This window comes from Trachypithecus francoisi, unplaced genomic scaffold, assembly GCF_009764315.1.
Source record: "Trachypithecus francoisi isolate TF-2019V2 unplaced genomic scaffold, Tfra_2.0 Lachesis_group12, whole genome shotgun sequence".
In the NCBI taxonomy this organism is placed as follows: domain Eukaryota; kingdom Metazoa; phylum Chordata; class Mammalia; order Primates; family Cercopithecidae; genus Trachypithecus; species Trachypithecus francoisi.
The window spans coordinates 26,316,580-26,340,027 of record NW_022681457.1 but is presented as its reverse complement, the minus strand read 5'-3'; the positions used below and the strand labels follow the sequence as shown (position 1 = coordinate 26,340,027).

At 37.0% G+C, this 23,448-nt stretch overlaps 1 protein-coding gene across 2 annotated transcripts in view; it reads right to left on the bottom strand.

The window, feature by feature from the left end:
• RAVER2 (ribonucleoprotein, PTB binding 2) overlaps positions 1 to 23,448 on the bottom strand; it is a 93,125-nt gene that overhangs the window by 62,834 nt on the left and 6,843 nt on the right. For both annotated transcript variants that reach the window (XM_033225164.1, XM_033225165.1), the window contains exon 2: positions 7,098 to 7,164. In XM_033225164.1, the coding sequence (XP_033081055.1) occupies positions 7,098 to 7,164 (67 nt within the window). The remainder of the gene's footprint in view (positions 1 to 7,097; positions 7,165 to 23,448) is intronic.

The window sequence follows — 23,448 nt, the reverse complement described above, 5'->3', positions numbered from 1 at the left end:
CTCCTGACCTCAAGTGATCCACCAACCTCAACCTCCCAAAGTGCTGGGATTATAGGCCTGACCCACTGCACTAGGCCTTTCTTAACTTTTCATCTTGATGTACTCTTTCTTGATTCACCTTATAACTATCCAAGCTCTTTTCTCTATTTCCTTTGCTAGCTCTCTGTCCTCCACTCACACCTGTAAGGTTGTACTCCTTGGGGGGGCCTTCCTGGCAGAGTCACATACAGTAACACCTGTGTGGCCACATGTTACTCAATGTGTGGCTGCTGAATATCTTTTTTCTCATGCTACACCCTCTTCCTCTGGGGGCAATCATGCCCATTCTCATATATTCTGTATCATGTGCCAGATACCAAGTTTGGCACTGGAAATGTTTTGGCGAACAGAACAGGTAAGATCCCTTTCAACACAGAGTTCACAATCTAATAGGGGAAGCCAGACGTTTAACAAAGAGTTACAAATGTGGTGTTACCAAAGGGGCAGTATGAGGGGCTATGAAAGCAATGAGCAAAATAACCTCATCTGAGGACTTGCAAAAGGCCTCCTATACCATTATAACCCCCAAATCCATGTTTCTAACCTTTAGTGCCACATACATCTTCATATTGACTCCCAAACATAACTCACAATTCTCATCCTCTCTCTGCCAAAAAACAAAAACAAAAACAAAACAATTAGGAAAAGACGAAGTCAAATTGTCTCTGTTTGCAGATGACATGATTGTATATTTAGAAAACCCCAACGTCTCAGCCCAGAATCTCCTTAAGCTGATAAGAAACTTCAGCAAAGTCACAGGATACAAAATCAACGTGCGAAAATCACAAGCATTCCTATACACCAATAACAGACTAACAGAGAGCCAAATCATGAGGAAACCCCCATTCACAATTGCTACAAAGAGAATAAAATATCTAGGAATCCAACTTACAAGGGATGTGAAGGACCTCTTCAAGGAGAACTACAAACCACTGCTCAAGGAAATAAGAGAGGACACAAACAAATGGAAAAACAATCCATGCTCATGGATAGGAAGAATCAACATCGTAAAAATGGCCATACTGCCCAAAGTAATTTATAGATTCAATACTATCCCCATCAAACTACCATTGACTTTCTTCACAGAATTGGAAAAACTACTTTAAGTTTCACATGGAACCAAAAAAGAGCCCGCACAGCCAAGACAATCCTAAACAAAAAGAATAAAGCTGGAGACATCATGCTACCTGACTTCAAACTACACTACAAGGCTACAGTAGCCAAATCAGCATGGTACTGGTACCAAAACAGATATATAGACCAATGGAACAGAACAGAGGCCTCAGAAATAACACCACACATCTACAACCATCTGATCTTTGACAAACCTGCCAAAACAAGTGATGGGGAAAGCATTCCCGATTCAAGAAAGGGTGTTGGGAAAACTGGCTAGCCATATGCAGAAAGCTGAAACTGGATCCTTTTCTTACACCTTATACAAAAATTAACTCAAGGTGGATTAAAGACTTAAACATAAGACCTAAAACCATAAAAAGCCTAGAAGAAAACCTAGACAATACCATTCAGGACATAGGTGTGGGCAAAGACTTCACGACTAAAACACCAAAAGCAATGGCAACAAAAGCCAAAATTGACAAATAGGATCTAATTAAACTAAAGAGCTTCTGCACAGCAAAAGAAACTATCAGCAGAATGAACAGGCAACCCACAGAATGGGAGAAAATTTTTGCAATCTATCCACCTGACAAAGGACTAATATCTAGAGTCTACAAAGAACTTAAACAAACTTACAAGAAAAATACCCAACCCCACCAAAAAGTGGGCAAAGGATATGAACAGACACTTCTCAAAAGAAGACATTTTTGCACCCAACAAACATGAAAAAATGCTCATCATCACTGGTCATCAGATAAATGCAAATCAAAACCACAGTGAGATACCATCTCACGCCAGTTAGAATGGCAATCATTAAAAAGTCAGGAAACAACAAATGCTAGAGAGGATCTGGAGAAATAAGAACACTTCTACACTGTTTTGGTGGGAGTGTAAATTCATTCAACCATTGTGGAAGACAGTGTGGCAATTCCTCAAGGATCTAGAACTAGAAATACCATTTGACCCAGCCATCCCATTACTGGGTATATACCCAAAGAATTATAAATCATTCTACTATAAAGACGCATGTGCATGTATGTTTACTGCAGCACTATTTACAATAGCAAGGATTTGGATCCAACCTAAATTTCCATCAATGATAGGCTGAATAAAGAAAATGTGGCACATATACACCATGGAATACTATGCAGCCATAAAAAAGGATGAGTTCATGTCCTTTGCAGGGACATGGATGAAGCTGGAAACCATCATTCTCAGCAAACTAACACAAGAACAGAAAATCAAACACTGCATATTCTCACTCATAAGTGGGAGGTGAACAATGAGAACACATGGACACAGGGAGGGGCACATCACACAACGGGGCCTGTCAGGGAGTGTGGGGTGGGGAGGGAGAGCATTAGGAGAAATACCTGAAGTAGATGACAGGTTGATGGGTGCAGCAAACCACCATGGCACATGTATACCTATGTAACAAACCTGCACATTCTGCACATGTACCCCAGAACTTAAAGTATAATTTAAAGGAATCCTAATACTTCTCATCTTCCTTTATTCCCTATTTTAGCTGGTCACACAGCACTCACAAATCAGAAACCTGGGAATTAACCTAAACTCTGTCTCCCTCATTTCCATATAAAAGGAATCCTCAAATTCCACCCGTCTAATGGGTCTTGAATCCATCTTCCTTTCTTCATTCCTCTAGCTTTTTCTTTTTTTAATCCTTTCTCCACAGTGACAATAAAGTGATCTCTAAAAAACAGAAGTTTAATTGTGCCTGTTTACTGCTTAAATGCAAAGGTTTGCTATTACTCACAGAAAAAGCCGAGTGCCAGGTTGTTAATCACACTCTACAATGCCCATTATATCTAACTCCAGCCTCGTTAACTGCCATACTTCCTCCCTTCCACAACAGCTCTTTATTCTCCAAGAGCACTGAAATATTTGTAGCTCCCTGTAGAGATCCAGTTATTTCAGGTATCCATATATCACACATTTAATTCCCCTGCCTATAACATCACTCCCCATACCTTAGGATACCTGGAACCTTTTAGCTGATTTTCAAATTCAGTCCATGCATTACTCCATGATGATCTCCAGGAAGCCTTCCCAGGTCCTCTCTTAGAGTTAACCATTCCTTATTTTTTTATACCTCTCTATCTTGAACATTGCTCGGATTATTGCATAGATCACACCACATCGTACTCTATTTGCTTAGATGCCTGCTACCCTACTAAACTGTGAGCTCCCTAAATTACTAACGAATGTATTCCACCAACTATCTTAGTGCATGACGTATGGTAGAAGTTTTGCGTTAGATGAATGAATAAATAAATGCATATATAAATCAACTAAATTTAAAACTGAAAATCTCTTTTTCCTTTTCTTAGGTATCTGCATTTATTCAACTCAGGTTTTATGGAAGAATTTAAATAACATAACAAAACAAATTTAAAAGTTCAGGCAGTAGGGAAAGGAGGTCACATTTTCTGTTCTATAGCTTCTTCCATGTTTTTCCAAGACCACAAATTCTCTAAATAAATAAATAAATAAATAAATAAATTCACACACTGGTTCTTATGGAAATGGTAGATGTCACTCTACAGAAAAAGGGCTGGAAGGGAATTTGGGATTAATTATATTATTATTTTCCCTGTGAAATTTAAATATCCCACAATTGGTCCCAATTCTTTTAAAAGTCATTGCGTGGTCTACTATTTAGTTTATTATTGGGTCCAATTTGAAGGCAAGAATGTGCCAAAACTTTTTCCCCTAATGTATCCCATTTTACTATAATATTTTCCTCATATCTACCACAGAAAGCTCTGGTTGCAAGGTTATAGTTTAGAACTGTAACCATCTTTTATCAATTGAGTTATTAATTATACATGTTTCCACAAACACCATAGGTCCCAAAATCCAAGGAAAAATCATTTAATACAATTAATGATTTCTGTGTTGTGTGATTTTAACCGGTGATGTAAGGTTTACAGTATACATCTTTAACTTATCACAGTCAACTGTCAAATGGTATCATACCACTTCATGTACTGTATAACAGACTGAAAACAGTGTAATCCCATTTCTCCTCTCCCAGCCTTTGTATTATTGCCGCTACATATTTTATTTCTACGTGTGTTACAAATCTCACGATGTAATATTATTATTTTTGCTTTTAACAGTCAATTACACTTTAAAGATATTTTAATATTAAGAAAAAAGTCTTTACCCACATAATGACCATATCAGGTATTCATCATTTTGTTGGGTAGGTCCAGATTTCCATCTATAATTTTCTTCCTGCTTGTAGAACTTCCTTAAGTATTTCTTACAGTGCAAGTCTAATGGAGATGATTCTTTTAGCTTTTGCATGACTGAAAAACATCTCTATTTCATCACTGTTTCTGAAAGATATTTTCAATAGGTAAAGAATTCTATGCTGACCTGTTGTGTTTTTTTTCTTTTGGTAAAGAATGAAAAGATGTTACTCTATGGTCTTCTCGCTTGTGTTGTTTCCAAGATCTATGGTCATCTTAATCTTTGTCCTGCTAAATGTATTAATGATGTGTACTTTTTTTCTGGCTACTTTTAAGACACTCTATCACTAACTGTAAACAATTTGATTACAACGTACCCTGTAGTTTTCTTCTTGCTTTTGTACTTGAAGTTGGTTGAGCTCTGTGGATTTCTGGGATTAGAATTTTCATCAAAATTTTAAAACTTTTCAGCCACTAATTCTTTAAATTTTTTTTAAACTATTCCTACCCCCAGGGACTCTAATTGTTCTTGAAGCTGTCCCACAGTTCACTGATACTCTGTTCATGTTTCACAGTTTTTTTCTCTCTCTGTTTAATTTTGGATCATTTATATCATTGTTTTTAAGTTCACTAATTTTTCCTTCCACAACGTCTATTCTGCCATTAATCCTATCCAGTGTATTTCATGTCAGATGTTGTAATTTTCATCTCCAGATGTTTGATTTGGATATTTTATATCTTCCATGTCTCTATTTACCATGTTCAATCTTACTATAACTTCTTATACATACAGAACACTATTATAAAAACTGGTTTAATGTCCATTTTTATTAATTTATCTGTGTCAATTCTAGGCCAGTTTTGATTGATTTTTGTTAGGTTTTCCTGCTTCTTCATCATGTCTGCTACTTTTTTATTGGATGTCTGACATCATAAATTTTACTTTGTTGGGTGTCAGATGTTTTGGACACATACAAATATTCTTGAGTTTTGTTCCAGGATACGGTTAAGTTATGAGGAAGCACTTTGATCCGTTCTGGTCTTGTTTTTAAGTTTCATTAGGTAGGACAAGAGCATCATTGTCTCGAGTTAATTTTTCCCATTCCTGAGACAAAAACTTTCTGATTATTCCTTCTGATGCCCCATGAACTATGAGGTTTATCATCCTGACTAGTGGGAATAGCACTATTCCTGGCTCTGTGTGAGCTGTGAAGGCTGTTACCTCTAATCCCGTTGTCAATATCTAGTAACACTGAAATTGTGCACACCTATGACTCAGAGCTTCAGTTACAGAGAAAGAGTTGAAACGTATATTAGTAGTCAACTAAAGGGCTATTCATTGCATCACTGTTTGAAATACTGAGAAAGGTAAAGCTTCCTGAATGCCAATCAGTAACAAATACATTAACTGTAATAAATTCACATGATAATTATATGTAGTAGCTTAAATCAGTGAACCTGAGTTATATATATCAATGTGGAAAGATCTGAAAAACAACGTTGAGTTAGCCCGAAAAAAAGCAAGTTGCTAAATGAAATATATATTAGAATACCATATATGAAAAAGCTTAAAACAGAGACTACCATTAATTATATACAGGTACATATGGTAAAATTACAGGTTAGTCAAGATACTGTGGTAACAAACTTCTGCACAACACAATCTCAATGGCATAACAAAACAAAAGGCTTTCATCTGATTCATGCTGCATATCCCATGCTGAAGCTAAGGAAGGAAGGACATTTTGCTCATCATAGTCACTCTGAGACCTAGGTTGAAAGAGGTTCTGTTACCTTCCCCAATTACTTTAGCATAGGGAAGTGTGAGCAGGAAATCACATGCAGGTTCTGAAATCTTTCACCTGGAAGGGATACATGTCATTTCCACTCTCACTTCATTCATCAACAAGCAAATCACAAGTCCACTCTCAACTTCAAAGAGGCGCAGGTAAGTACTATCTTACCTTGTGCTCAGAATAAAAAGAACAATAATTTGTGAACAGCTTTAATGACTATCACAATATAATTGCATAAATTGGAAAATATGCACCAAATTCATAAGTGCTTGCCCCTAGACAAGGAGGCTGGGAGGGAATGGAATCAGAATAGCAGAAAGTGAATTTCAATTTTTTTTTAATCTCAAGAAATTCAACAGATCTACATGAGGGCTCTAGCTATGTATATACTTTGTAAAGATAAAATATTACCATTTGATAATTTGGGAGTGGATGTGTACATAGTGTTTATATTATCCTCCATACTTTATTTTTATTGTCTCAAAAGGATGCTTTTAAAGAGCTGCATATTACATGCACAAAAAGGAAATAATCTAGTCTTTTAATCTCACAGATATAAAACTAATACCCAGAAAACCTAAGTGAGTTTCTCAATTTCCCCAGCTAAAGGTCAAGTCATACAATCTATTCACTAAGTCAGTAATATACAATTAAAACCAAGGAACTTTGAGCCTATGAAGAACATTCGCTGTAACAGAACATTCATTATAACAATTCATAAGTCTCTAGTAATACTATATTCATTTATGTAATTAATATTTAGGATACCAATATTACCTTCAGAAAACAGATTGTGTGGGTTACATTTGCATGATTTAAGACTTAAAAATTCCATGACTAGCTTAAGTATGAAAAGCGCTAAGCTTTTTTGTTCTATGAGCATATGGAGAATCAAAATGAAATTAGATACTGAGAATAGAAACCTTACCTGTTCGTTTATTTCTGTCCACATAACAATACTTTAAGTCATAGTCTTTCAACAAATCATGAACTTCCTGAAAGAGAAAAAAACATGAATTCAATAAACACCTAAATGCAGTTACTAGATAATCTAGCTCTATTAGCCTACCACCACTACCACCATTACCACCACCATATCCCATGTAAAAACAAAAAATTATTTCATGGATCCCCATTACTTACTTAAATTATAGGTATTCCAGATTCACCAGACATCCTACACATAGCCCCCAATCCTGCTCAAATGGAAGATTCACTATCTCATGAGTACACCATGCACTGTTCTCTTTCTACTCACACTGATTCCTTGATGTAGCACAAGGTAAACATGTCACTAAATTTCCCTAACTTTGCCTGAAATCACATGCATCTTTATGAAATCTCAGCTCAAATGTTCTTTCATGAAATTGCTTCTGATAATTTTCCACAGAATGTGACCTCTCCCTCCTTTATGCTAACAATGGTCATAACTTTATGTATGCCTCTCTTGAGGAAATAAGTATTATATTTATTTCTATTTCTGCATGCTACATATACAGCTTTTAACAAGTAATATACCTGTAGGTGCTTACAGCACAAACATGTAGAAAAAATAAATTGTAAAAATATAAAAATATAATCGATTGTAAACCTTAACTTAGAGATCCCTAGATATGAAAAAAACCAACTACTAAGGCATAGCAAGCAGTTCCATTTATTTCCCCTTGGCTCCCCAAGATGTTTAAACTGGTTTATGGTTCATTCTGCTTCTATTACTAACATAGCCTAAACTTTTTTTTCTGATAGCACAACCTCTATCCACTTGGGTGCCTAAAAGAGTAGATTTCCTTTATTTCCCTAATCCTGTTAAACTGACAGTACTTAGGAACAGAAACTGTAATTTACATATTTGTATATTACCTGCATTGCTTTGCATATGGTAGGCACTCAAACACACATTAGACTGAATATAATTGTTTTGCTGTTAAATCAGTACGTCGCCGTGAAACATTTTACTCATAACACATAACAGATGCAGTTACAATATATTCAAAGGAACTAGACCCTCACACAGGTAGACATTCTGACTCCAGATCGGAGTTACAGCCAACCTGTTCTATATTGCAAACGAATATGCTAAACAGACACAGGTGCTACTATGTTAAGCATATAACCGAAAATGCTCAATTCAATAATAATCTTATTATTGCTATTATTATAGTTATCATTTGTTTAGCTTTTACAAGGTATCACGCACTGAACTCACTTTTATTAAAAATCAGGAAAAACAGAGTAAAGTTGCCAAGGACATATAGCTAGTAACTTGCTGAGAGGAGATTCACTCTATCCGTCTGGCTCCAAGGATGACACTCAACCTCTCGGTCATATTGACTTATTTGCTCCAGCATTAACTTTAAAAACAGTACACTATCATTAACAGTTATAAAAGCAATACCACGAGTGCCCTAATAAGTAATCATATAAGTAATGTAGAAATGGATAAATATGAAGACAGTTAGAAGTTGAAAAATATTCTCCTTTTTAACCCAACCCGAGGGAAAAAAGAGTGATATGATAGGCAAAGTATAAAAACAAAGCTGAGTGAAAAAAGATAATCCCCTATCATATGAAAGATAAAGTTGATAATTTAGTATTCTTTATTACCAGCCAGTATTAGAAATTTTTAAAAATACATACACTTACCAATTTTGTAAAGTAGTGCTTGCTGAATCATATGGTACTATGCTCAATTACAAAGATCAGTTCACATATTACTATGGTAATTTTTATCTTGTAAGCTTCAACATTTTCTTGAACTTACAAAAACATCTACTGTACTCTTTATTAAGAAAACATCACTGTCTCAATAGCACAACATATGCATCTCGCCAAACAACTAATTTAATACTTTATATAGAAGGTGACACGGTTTTTTTTTTAAGGGATCCAGTGTGTGCTTTTAGTTGCACAGAATCTAATCTCTCATTTCACTGGTTAACAGCCATCAAATGCTAGATAAAGAAAACATGATACTGCTCTTCACATTATCAAGTATCTGTAAACAAATGGCACGTTATGTGTTACTCATTCAGCTAAGAGAATTACCTAAGAGAGCTTAAGTATTCAAAAGTGCATTTTGCAACTTAGAAATTTTATGTTGAAAACACCCATATTTCTACTCATAGCTCTTCTATGTATCAGATGTGGGATACAGAGTTTGCCAACTGGGAAACCTTACAAAGCTTCCTACAAAGAAAAACCCAATTATTTTTCTCCATGCCCTGGTTGCTTTGACCCAGGCAAAAGTGGGTCATCCCTCAATTTGAGCCTTGGTAAGTCGGCCAAATTAAAAACTTAAAACCTGAAAGAGAGTCCCAATAACCATTTGCCAAAATAATTCTATGCTCCATCACACATAACTAAAAAGACTAAAATTAGAGCCTCCCTATACTAACCTAGCTTTATAACATTTCCACTAACTTACTGATTTTAAGGAATGAAGTAGCACCTTTGATGAAAACACTTCGTCATCTGACTGCCAATGTCAAGTTAATAAAAATTGGTATTAGATAGCTTTAGTAACCTATTTCCACACCAGATTCAGTATCACCTGCTGAAGTTAAGTGACAAGTTTTGCACATATGAAACGCTTTCTAGAGAGACGATCAATAGTTTCCATGGCAAAGCAGTCAATGACCTCATCACCCCACCCTCAACAAAAAAGTTAACCATTGTTCCAGTTGATCTAGACCTCTTCGATGAAGCATGGCCTTAGTTATAAACCTGAATTACATTATCTTCTAAGCCCTTCACAGACTTAGTTTCAGTTTTTAAAAAAATGTTTTAAGAAATGTTTTCATAGATTAAAGCACACTACTTTTAAATTTCAGTGCTTTGGACTGGAAATGGAAGCACATGTTTTTGTTCATTTTCTAATTTTTATGTAATTTGATAAAATGAAAAGATGAAACATCAAACATCTATTATTAGTAGTAATAAACAAAATAAATACCCAGAAACTCACTACCAAACTTGACTAGAACACTGACAACACTTGCATCCACCTCTGCATTCCTTCACTATCCCATTCCTCCACCTTCCTCCTTACACGTAGGTCTCTATCTGTACGTAGGCATGTGGCCCCAAACATTATATTGTTTTGTATTACTCACTTTTGAGCTTTATACAAATGGTATTATGTTATTTTTAATCTTCTGTGCCTTGATTCTTAGACTCAATATTATGTTTCTAAAATTCACTCATTCCACGTGGCCATAATTCATTCACTGCTGTTTGCTATGCCACTCTGTGACTATAGTATAATTTATGTATCCATTTTACTATGACTGATTATTTGGTTTGTTTCCAGATTGTTGTTCACTGTTTGTAATTTTTAAAAACTACCATAACATTCCTGTAAATTTCCCTCATCCCCGGCATTCATGTGCAAGAGCTCCTCAAGGAGAGAAATTCCTGTGGTGTACGTATGCAAATGATCAACTTTATAAGGAAGTGCCAACTTGCTTGCCAGAATGATGTACCAGCATACAGTCCCATCAACAGTAGATAAAAGTCCTGCTGATACACCCCTTTCAATACTTGGTGTTAACTGACTTCAGTTGTGTCAATTTAATGGATATAAAATTGTGTCTCACTGTGGTCTTAATTTCCATTACATGATTAATAAATAATGTAGGGCATTGTGATTATTAGTTTTATGTGTCAATTTAGCTACAGTGTCCAGTTACTTAATCAAACACTAATCTAGGTGTTGCTATGAAGGTATTTTGTACATGTGGTTAATATCGATAATCAGTTGACTTGAGCAATGGAGATTACCTTGGGGAGAGGAGGATTTCATCCAATCAGTTGAAGGCCTTATGAGCAACAAGTGAAGTTTCCTGGAGAAGTTCTGCCTCAAGACTACAGCATCAACAGCTGCCTGAGTTTCCAGCCTGCTGGCATCCCCTACAGATTTTGGACTTGCCAGCCCCCACAGTCTTGTGAACCAAATTCTTAAAATAATATATTCTGAATTCTCACCTTTTGTTGTTAACTGTATTGTGAATGTATTCTCCTACAGTGCAATCGGTCATTGTGTTTATTTGTGTGATTTTTGGTGAAGAGAAGTTTTTCATTTTAATAATATCAAATTTATCAATCTTTTTCCTTAAAATGTAGGCTTTTTGTGCCTTAAGAAGTCCTTTCCTAAACAAGGTCATAAAGGGATCTTATTTTGTTTCAATCATTCTAAATTTTTTCCTTTTACATTTCAGCTTTTAGTGAGTTTGGAGTTCATTTTTGTGTACTGTAAGTTTTTTTTTTTTTTTCCTTTTCCCATAAGGGAAAACAGTTTTATATTTTTCCCCTATGGGTAATCAACTGTTATGACACCATAATTGTATTACCCATCCTTTCCTCAATGATCTGCAAGGCCATCTCTCTCATATATCAAGTTCCAAGATATACATGGATATTTTTGTCTCTTGCTTCTGGTTTCATTGGACATTTTGTCTATTCTGTGCTAATATTACACTGTCCTAAATAAAGCTTTATAAATATTGATATCTGACAAAACAAATCCTCTTTTTTATTGCTGTACAATATTCATTTTGGAATATACGGCAATTTAACTCATCTCCTATTGATGGGAATTTGAACTGTTTCTAGTTCAGGGCTATCAAGAATGAACTGGGAGTATAATTGCTGAGTAGAATATACTAAGGAGTAGAATTGCTAAATTACATAGTAGGGGTGGGGGTGTGGGTGTGTTTGTGTGTGCGTGTTTTGGAGATGGAGTTTCACTCTCGTTGTCCAGGCTGGAGTGCAATGGCGTGATCTTGACTCACCACAACCTCCACCTCCTAGGTTCAAGTGATTCTCCAGCCTCAGCCTCCGGAGTAGCTAGGATTACAGGCGCCCATCACCATGCCCAGCTAATTTTTATATTTTTAGTAGAGACAGGGTTTCTCCATGTTGGCCAGGCTGGTCTTGAACTCCTGACCTCAGGTGATCCGCCCACCTCAGCCTCCCAAAGTGTTGGGATTACAGGTATGAGCCACCACATCCGGCTGGTAAATGTTTATCCTTAAGAGAAACTGCCAGTTTTCCAAAAATTTGTAACCAATTTGCACACTTACTGGCAGAATATGAGTGCCAACTGCTCTACTTTCTAGCAAACACCTGGTCTTGCCTGTCTTTTAATGTTGGCCATTCTGGTGGGAGTGGTGTATTCCAACAATGACCTTAATTTGCATTTCTTTGATTTACAATTATATTACTGACCTTTTAATATGCCATTTGGATATTTCTTTTTTGTGAAATGCCTGTTCTCATCTTTCACCTATTTTTAACTGGGTTATCTTTTTTATTAACTTGTAGAATTTTTTTTTTTTTTTTTGAGATGGAGTCTCTCTGTTGCCCAGGCTGGAATGCAGTGGGTGTGATCTTGGCTCACTGTAAGCTCCACCTCCTGAGTTCATGCCATTCTACTGCCTCAGCCTCCCGAGTAGCTGGGACTACAGGCACCCACCACCTCACCTGGCTAATTTTTTGTATATTTAGTAGAGACAGGGTTTCACCATGTTAGCCAGGATGGTCTCAATCTCCTGACCTCATGATCCGCCTGCCTCGGCCTCCCAAAGTGCTGGGATTACAGGCGTGAGCCACCGTGCCCAGCCAACTTGTAGAATTTAATGATAAATTCTGGATATCAGTCTCCTTTGTCAAATATTGGTATTGCAAATCCTCTTCTAGCCTGTGGTTTGCCTACTGACTTATTAGTAATTTTTTTGATGAGAAGACATTAATTTTGCCAAAGTCCCATCTATCATATAATATCTTCTTTTCTGGTTAATGCCTTTTGGGACCTCTTTAAGAAATCTTTACCTACCCAAGGTCATGAAGACATTGATCTATCTTTCTTCTGCAATGTTTATTGTCTTAACATTTACATTTAGACTATAATCCATCTTAATAGAATATTTCTAAGTGGTATTAGGTAGGGGTCAAGCTTCAATTTTTTTGATTGGAATATCAAACTGCCCCAGCATCATCTGTTGAAAAGACTATTCTTTCTACTACTAAGTTGCTATATTCTGTGGGTTAATTTCTGGACTCTGTTCTGTTCCACAAGTGTACTTGTCTAGTCACTGTACCAATATCACACTAAATAAATTATTTGTAAGCTTTGAAATCTGGTAGTGTAAGCCTTCCAACTTTTTTTTTTTTCTTCAAAAGTATCTTAGCTATTCTAGGTCACTTGCATTTCTGCACAAATTTTAGAATCCGTTTATCAGTTTCCATTAAAAAAAAAAAACAAAACCTGGCTGGGCCCGGTGGCTCACGCCTTTAATCCCAGCACTTGGGGAGGCCAAGGCAGGTGGATCACGAGGTCAGGAGATCAAGACCATCCTGGCTAACACGGTGAAACCCTGTCTCTACTAAAATTACAAAAAATTAGCCGGGTGAGGTGGCTGGCGCCTGTAGTCCCAGCTACTCGAGAGGCTGAGGCAGGAGAATGGCGTGAACCCGGGAGGCAGAGCTTGCAGTGAGCCGAGATGGCGCCACTGCACTTCAGCCTGGGCGACAGAGCAAGACTCCGTCTCAAAAAACAAAACAAACCCCTTGACACTATAGATCAGTTTGGGAACAACTGACATCTAAATGATACTGAGTCTTCCAATCCACAAATGTGGAATGTTCTTCCATTTATTTAGGTCTTCTTAAACTCTTCTCTGAAATATTTATAGTCTTCAGTATAGAGATTTTGCACATTTTTATTAGCTTTTTTATTGCATATGACATTTTTGATGTTATTTGAAGTCCATTTGTAAAATTTGACTTTTAATTTAATTTCCTAGCAATTGCTAATATACAGAAATATCATCTATACTTGTACATTGACCTTACATGTATCAATTTTAGTAAATTCATTTAATTATTATTATTTTTAGACAAGGTCTCACTCTGTCACTCAGGCTGGAGTGCAGTGGCATGATTACCACTCACTGCAGCCTCAATCTCCTAGGCTCAAGTGATCTTCCCATTTCAGCCTCCTGAGTAGCTGGGACTACAGGCATGTGCCACCACCACCACCAGGCCCAGCTAATTTTTTTATTTTTTATTTTTGTAGAGACAGGGTTTTGGTTATGTTGCTCAGGCTGGTCTCAAACTCCTGGGCTCAAGCAATACACCTGCCTCGGTCTCCCAAAGTCCGGGGATTACAGGCGTAAATCACCGAGCCTGGCCCACTTATTTCTAATAGCTTATTTATAGATTCTTTTTTATTTTCTATATACAATCATGTTATCTGCAAATAGACAGTTTTACATCTTGTTTTAGATCTTTAAACTTTATTTATCTAGGTGTATTGTGCTAGCTAGGATTTCCAATATAGACTTGAAAACTAGTGATTCCTGTATTGTTCCTAATCTCAGAAAGAAAGCTATCAATATTTCACCTTTCACCACTGAATATGATTGCTTTTGGCTTTTCTAGATAATCTTTATGTCTGGAGAAATTATTTTCTATTCCTGCTTGCTGTAAGTATTATGATATATGAGTGTTAAATTTTGTAAAGTGCTTTTTCTGCACCCATTGAGACAAGTTAAATCTCATCTTCATGACAGTAAATTTCCAAACTCTTATTTCCACTTCAAACTTCTCTCCCAAGCTCCAAGCCTATATATTCCCTTCCCCCTCTTCTGAAACTGCATTTGGATGTCCCACACCAGATAATGCATTTTGAGGGGGCCCAACACAGTCCTATCAAATATGATGTTGCCTGAGTGGATGTGGTATCAATTTTAACTTGGCTAAATTTTTAACTGCTTTCAATGCAGGATTTTGGCTGGAAAGTTCACTTCAATACCAACTTTTTGCCAGGAGAACATTTTGCCTTGGCCTAAAATAAATTAATAAACTTTCAGCTTTTTATTGGCAGTATAAAAACAATCATTTACTGATTATTTACTTTATCCCAGGCACTTTATAGCCATTATCTTATTTAATCCTAACAACCTTAAGAATTTTATTTTAAAGCTGGATTTTATCATCCAGATTTTAAAGATGAGAACATTGAGACACAGAGAAACTAAGCGACTTGCACAGACAGTTTGTGACAGAGCTGTAATTCAAACTCAGTTGACAGACTCTACAGCAAACATAACTGTACAGTGGTGTATCTTAAGAACTGCCACTACAAAAATAAAATCTATAAAAGATTCATTCCCATCACATTCCTAAAGCTCGCTGCATCACTGGCCTCCTAATCTTAGAATGGGAATTGGGGCAAGAACAACATTTGGAATGTCTATGCCAATTCCTTGGAGGTAAAAGCAAAAACAATATAATTTTACTTTTTGACAGCTAGAAATCTCATTGCATCACTCCTTTGTTTAAATATATCCCATTAAATAAAATCCAAATTCCCTAACATGGCCTACACAATTTCAATCATCTAGTAATGCTAAATGTGCCAGCCCTATATTTTACCACTAACCCTCTCAAACTCTATGTCTCAGCCACAGTGAACTAATTTTGGTCATGCTTTTCTTTGTCTTTAGGTCTTGGTTCATCTTACTACTAATGCCATGGATGTGCTACATCCCTTTCTTCCCCTTGTTTCCCTTAGCTACCATCTCTCTCTCCAGGACTCAGGTGACTTCCTCTGTCTTAAACTAAAGGTTCCTGGAACCTACATCACCCAGAGATTCTGGACTCTGAAGTTGATCTGGGGTTGTCTCTCTTGGGAGAAGGGTTTGGAAAGAAAGGCACAGACTGCTCTCTCTTTCTCATGTGAGAGAACATATAGCTGAACACATGGCTGCCCAATAACAACCATGTTTCTCAGCCTTCCCAGCAAGTAGCTTCCCAGCATTTGACTTAGGCTGTCGCCATGCGACTCCAGTCACTGAACCTCTCAAGTCTGGATTAAATATCTGTGTTTCCATAGCCTTTTTTTTTTTTTTTCCACATCACAACTCCTACAGCAGCTATCATCCATATTTTAACTGTTTATATACTTATACTTTTCATAAGATTGTAGGCAAGTATCACATATCTGCCTTGTGCATAAACAGATCTCCAACATCCAGCACAATATCTAGCAGAAAGCAGACCTTTGATATTTGTTAAATGTATGACATTTTGTTTCCATAGATTACCTTTATCAACTCTAATGCAGCATCTTTTTTTCTGAGATTATTTTACAATATGAACATAAACCAATATATGTTTAGAGTGCTCAAAAAACCTGAAAATAGGCCAGGCGTGGTGGCTCACACCTATAATACCAGCACTTTGGGAGGCTGAGGCCGGCGGATCACAAGGTCAGAAGATCAAGACCATCCTAGTTTAAGCGCGGTGAAACCCCATCTCTACTAAAAATACAAAAAATTAGCTGGGTGTGTTGGCGGGTGCCTGTAGTCCCAGCTACTCGGGAGGCTGAGGCAGGAAAACGGGGTGAACTCAGGAGGCGGAGCTTGCAGTGAGCCGAGATGGCGCCACTGCACTCCAGCCTGGGCGACAGAGTGAGACTCTGTCTCAAAAAAATAAAAAATAAAAAATTTTAAAAACCTGAAAATATACTTACTTTACACTAACCTAATTCATAACTCACTTCTTCAAAAGAAAATACTTACATACCTCAAATTAATTAGCATTACGTATCTAGCTATAAAAGGTTCTCCTTGAGCAGTTTTTGCTTGCAGACATCCCAAGAAAGAGGGCTTTAATCTCCAAGAGATAGATTTAGATAGTCATCCATCCCAAAGAATAACCATACATAAATCACAATCTCTTCTCCAATATTTAAATATTTAAATATTTAATTTTAAATATTTAATTATTTAAAATTAATTAAATATTTAATTTTAAAATTTTAATCAAATATTTATTAATTAAATTTTCATTGTATTTAATTAATAAATATTTAATTAAATACTAATATTTAATATTTTCATTCAAATATCACCTGGATATAATAATGTATTAGTTATCTATTACTGTGCAACAAATGACCCCAAATTAAGTTGCTTAAAACAATACCTATTATTCTCTCAAAGTTCTGTAGATCATAAATCCAGGCAGGCCCCATTGGGTTTTCTGTTTAGGGTTTCCCAGGGCCAAATCAAGGTGTCAGGCAAGCTAGGCTCTTATCTGGAGGCCTTAATGAAGAATCCATTTCCACTCACTAAGGTAGTTAGCAGAATTTAGTTCTTTGTGGTGTTAGGACTGAACTAACTTTCTTGCTGGCTGTCAGCTGAAGACCCTCTCAGCTCCTAGAAACTGCTTTAACATCCTTGCCCATGCCCACTCCATTTTCAGACGCAGCAACAAACAGCTCAGCTACCCTACATACCACCACAGACTGAGTGGCTTAAACAACAGAAATTTATTTCCTCACATTTCTGGAAGCCAGAAGTCCAAGTCAAGGTTCCAGCTGATTCAATTTCTGGCTGGCTTGCAGGCAGCCACATTCTCACTATGTCCTCACATGGCCTTTCCTTGGTGTATGAGTGAAGAGACCAAGTTCTCTGGTGTCTCTTCTTATAAGGACACTAATCCTATCAGATCAGGAACCCACCCTTATGACTTCATTTCATCTTAATTACTTCCTTAGTGGCCCCATCTCCAAATACAGTAACACTGGGGGTTAGGGCTTCAACATATCAATTTGGAGAGAGACACAAACATTCAGTCTAAAATAGGCATCTTCATGAAATGGCTGATTCTACGGCTGGAGCACAGAAACTATAAAATAAGATGCAATGTCCTGTTGCGTCAAAAACAAAGGACATACTCAGTGAATGCTGGGGACACGTCAAAAGGACATAGGACCCTTCCCTTAAGTGTATGCTGGAATTAATGTCTTATTTCCAAAGAACAGTGAATAGGAAAAACAGTATCTTTACAGAGGAGTGACTTCGCAGACATCCCCTTAAGCAAATGATCAAGGTTAACATCATCAGTGGTAAGTCATGTGAATGTCATGTACCCCCTGATATGATGTCATCGGACGCTACTTCACCTCTGTGGTATTCTTCCCCAAACCTATAACCCCAATCTTATCTTGAGAAAAACCTCCTACAAACCCCAATTAAGGGACATTCTAAAAGATACCCAAACAAAACCGTCAGGGTCATAGGAGATAAGAAAAGACTGAGAAAGCGTCACAGAATGGGGACCAAGGAGATAAGATAACTAAGTGCAATGATGCGTCTCAGACTGAATCATGGAACATAGTGAAAAACTAATGAAATCTAAAATAGAGTCTGTAATTTAGTTAAAATAACATACCGGTGTTGATTTCTAAGTTTTGACTGATGTACATTGGTTATATAAGATGTAACATTAGGGGAAACTGGGTAAGGGATACATGGGAACTCTATGTGCTATCTTTGCAACTCTTTCTGCAAATCTAAAATCACTCCAAAATAAAAAGCTTATTCAATAAGAAGACACAGGGGCCAACTTGAAGCTCCCACTGTCCAAATCTAAAACAAAGCATCAAAATAAGTAATGGTAATAGGAATGGAGCATAACTATATAGGAAACCATGAGCCTATATTGTTATAAATAAATGAATAAACTGAATGCTTGAAGGGGGATAGGACACTTAAACAGTCTCAAAGCATTTCCCATCAAAATCCTTATTGATTACAAGTGGAAAACTTTACATGGAGATGCCTGGCAGACACCACTTTAATCAAAGGGAATCAAAGTGATCAAAGTGAACTTTATCAGACAAATGTAAAACATGTACCACCTTGTGATGTTCCTGCTAAAGACATACAACTTGACTCTAATCATGAAGAAACATCATACAAACCAAAATTGAAAGACATTCCACAAAAACTAAGTGCAATATGTGATCTGAACTGAATCCTTTCGCTGTAAAGGACATGGATGGGACAACTGCCAAAACTTAAATGCATCTGAGGATTGGGAGGCAGTAGTGTGACTTTGAGGGTAGCATTGTAGTTATGTTGGAAGTTGTCCTAGTTTGTAGGAAATACACAATAAAGTATTCAGGGTGGTTGGGCATTGGGTCACCACTCTCAAATAGTTCTGGGGGAAAACGTTCTTTACGCTATACTTAAAACATTTCTGGAAGTCTGAGATTATTTCAAAATGTAAAACTTCCCAGATTCACATGTTCTTGTTTATTGCCATCACTTTCTAGTCTAGTTCTGGCTACAAAAAACAAAACAAAATAAAAACTATGAAGCATAAAGTCAGAAAAATGGAGACTAGTTGGAATCGAAAGCAAGTAGTTAAACTGGTAGGGTAATAGAACATCCAAAGTCCAGGAAACAAAGGCAAGCCAGGAACTAAGAGCAGATAATCACTGCAGTGGGTTGAGGAAAGATAAAAACCAATTGTCCAAGGGTAGAGCAGATAGGGTGGGGTATGGTAGAGGCATGAGAGAGTAGCAGGAAGAGAGACAATGAAAGCATGTACAAATAGAGATTCAAACAAATTTCAATGAATCTAATGCTATTTTTGGCATTCACATGGAAATAAAAATTTAACAGTAAGCTTCAAACACACAAAGAAAATGCCTTAACATAGGGAAGTATGAAATAAGTTTACAAACCTAAAGATAACGGTAGCAAATAAACAAAAAATTAAGCACCAAATACCTAGAAGACAAGTTTAGGGGCTCACAATGAGTTGCATCCCTAAAATCTAACAAAAGAAAAACTTATATTATTGCTAAGAAATAAAGAAATACTTATTGTGAAAACATTAAACAGAATGGATAATATTCTTGATTTGTTTTAAAGAGAAACATTCTTTGTATCAATGTTTAACTCTTAATAAATGTTAAGGAGGAAATACTACATTGTAACTTCTTGAAAACCTCTTTAAAAATTTACTTTGTTGAGCATCCACTCTGGGCAAGGCACAGAACCTAAAACGTCAGTTGTGGGCTGCTGAGTGACCAGAGAGAAATAAGCTTTTGCATCAAATATGAAGTAGCATGGTTGATTTGTTTAAAAAGAAAATTATTGAGCCTGATTTACATTCTTGCCGAGAGAGAGGATCACTACCCAAACTCCCGTGCATAAATGGGGCCTACAGAAGTTTCTGATGAAAACTCTCCTGGAGCAACAGCTTTGGATCTGCCCAAATGGTCCCTACTCAGGTAAAGTCCCAAAGACATGACTAAAATTTTGTTGGCCTGCAACAGCACTTTTCAACCTAGGGTCTACAATCCCCTAACGAGATCAGGGATAAGTTACAAGAGATCCATATCCCCTTGAAATAATATGCAAATTTTGTGTGCTTATGAATATTAGCACTTTCTTGGAGAGAGGGTTTATAGCTTTCAACAGACTCTTAAGCTATAAACAGTTGACTAATTGAATAATTACAAGTGAATGGAGAGATTCTCTGCCAAAAAAGCTAACAGTGTTACATCGCAAAATTTACTTCACAAATCAATCCTGAGAGTGTGCTGTGGGTCACAAGTATCAACGGAAGTAGAGCATTTTAGAACAAGGTGGGGAGTAGTCTGCTTCTTTTACATTTCTCTTGAAATCGTGTGTCAGTTTCTAGGTGACACGTTGAGGATACAAAGGTAAACACTACATGATCCTTGCCCTTTGCAACACTAACAATATAGCTGCATACAGAGGAATTATAACACAATGGGAGATAAGGATATGAGCTTTGGAATCAAACAGAATTAGTTCTCCACTCTACCTAGTTGAATGATCTTGGGCAAATTGTTTGACATTAACTTTCCATCTTTGTTTCTCTATCAATAAAATGGGAATAAGAAATTTCAATCTTACAGTCTTAAAATGAGGATTAAATATAATATTAAAACAACTCTAAGTATGGTGCCTGGCCATGGTAGGCACCCGAAAAAACAAAGGTTATTATTATTATAGACATCCAGAGGAAAGAGAAACTTGTTCTGGCTGGGGATTATAGGGAGATCTCAACTAGACTACTATACTCAATTTTGGGCACCATATTTTAAAAGACACAATGACAAAGTGGTAATGATGTGTATTCAGAGAAAAATAAACAAAATGGTGAGGAAACTTGGAATCATGTCCTAAAAACTAGTCATTTGAAGGAATTTAAGTTATCAGTTAAAAAGGAGAATACTGTAAATTCTCTATGTTGCCAGAGGGTAGACATTGGATCAAGACTTCAAGTGAATAAATTTTATATATTAAATATAAATAAGACCTTTATAACAAAGAAAGTTGTCTGAAGATGGGGTAGGATACCTTATTTGTGGGGATTTGTTTGAAACAAAAAATATTTTTTTTAAAAAAGCAGACATGGTGGCTTACACCTATAATCCCAACGGTTTGGGAGGCCAAGCAGGGCAGATTGGTTGAGCCTAGGAGTTTGAAACCAGCCTGAGCAACATGGCAAAATCCCCTCTCTAGAAAAAAATACAAAATACTAGCCAGCATGGTAACATGCATCTGTGGTCCCAGACACTCAGGAGACTGAGGTGGAAGGATTGCTTAAGGGAGGAAGGTCGAGGCTGCAGTGAGGCATGATTGTGCCACTGCACTCCAGCCTGTTAATTTGGGATACTATTGGTTGGTAGTAACAAAAGACCCAACTTGAAATAAGTGAAACAATAAAAGGGATTTAGTGGCTTGCATATATACGAAGTCCAGAGGTAGGTTAAGTTTCAGATATAGTTCGATCAGGGCTCCAGCTCGGCTTCTCTACATTTTCCCCACCAGGTCAGTCCTCCTTTGTGTGTCTGCTCCCTTAATGTCTGTCAGTTGCAGCCAGAGTCATATATCTCTGCATTCATTCCAGTGGAGAGAAAGAGATTCACTTACTTTAACAACCAAACACAAGTCCTAAGTTTCTCTGCTAAGCCAGGCTGAAATAATCACTATGACCAAGGGACTATCATGGACTGATGGGCTTCGGTCCGGGTTATTGCCCATCTTTTAACCAGTCCCTCTAGGAAAAGGGAAGAACTGTGTTCTTTCGTTTATGTCACCCCTACAGATGGGGATAGAGATTAAACCCACCCAAATCATACAGTTGCTAAAAAAGAGATAGGTCTTCAAGGGGAAATCTGGGTGCGACTAGGATAGGCAACAGGAAGAAAAGCGACTGAGTAGGCAACAGAATCAGGACCCCAGCAAGTAACAGAAGACATACTCGGAAACTAATTGGGGAGAACTTTTAAAAGAGACTATCTACAAAGATTTGAAGAAATCTTAGGCTAGCAACATTCTTGTACTCCTCCTGGGCCCAAGGAGACAAGAAGAATGGTTATGATAACCAGGAGAGCTGGGCTGTATGGAGGGAGCCACTGGATAGAAACCGACCTTTAAAGAGGAAGCAGCCAACCCACAGTCACCTGTGAATAAATGCTGGGTCAATAAATGCTCCACTCTTGCTCTCCTCCATCCTCTGATCTCCCACTAGCGGCTCTGGCCAAGTGCAACCACAAAACAGAGGATAAGAGAGCCTTGTTGGTGCAATCCACAGTACAGGTTAGCCTCCCTGGATAACGAGGGGGTGAGAAGGGTGGAGAATAGATCTGGAAGAGCAAATGGAAGCTATTCAGCACAACAACCAAGGGCTATCCTGCACATAATAATCAGCCAAAATATACAGTACTGCATAGGCAAATGTTCTAGTGATCTGATCTTCCGACTTCTCACTTATTACCCCTCTCAGTTCATACTGTCCTCTTAGAGTCAGGCAATTATGTAATTAGGCAAACAAAATACAAACAGCCGAGATACATGATAAGCAATTTTAGAATTTAAAAATTTGTGAATAGTTTTATTTACATTTTAATATTCCTTGGTTTGCCTGTTTTAGCTGAGCAAGGAAAGCTAAGCATAAAGCTTTTTAAAAAATTAAATTACATTCAAAATAAAAAATAAATCAAAAAATAAAGTAAACATTTTAAAAAAATCAAGGCTGGGCTTTGTAGCACAGGATCTGAGGCCAGGAGCTTGAGGCCACAGTGCAGTGTGCTATGATTGTGCCTGTGAATATGTGAATAGCCACTGCACTCCAGCCTGGGCAACATAGCAACACCCCGTATCTAAAAACAAAAAACAAAACCTTTTTGTCCACAAGGAAAGAAGAATAAGTGCAAACAGAAGAATCAAGAGACAAAACTCAGGTAGTCAGTAATAGGAACCCGTTTTGCAGTAACAGCCTTTGATCAGAGTTGACTTCATTTAAAGCTGGAGCTTTGTTAGACGTTGTCGTACTACTTATTGTAATCTTACACTTCATAAACAATCATAACTTAAATAGAGGCTAACATGCTAACCTGAAAACTAAATACTATCTACCATATTCTATGTGAAAATATGTCA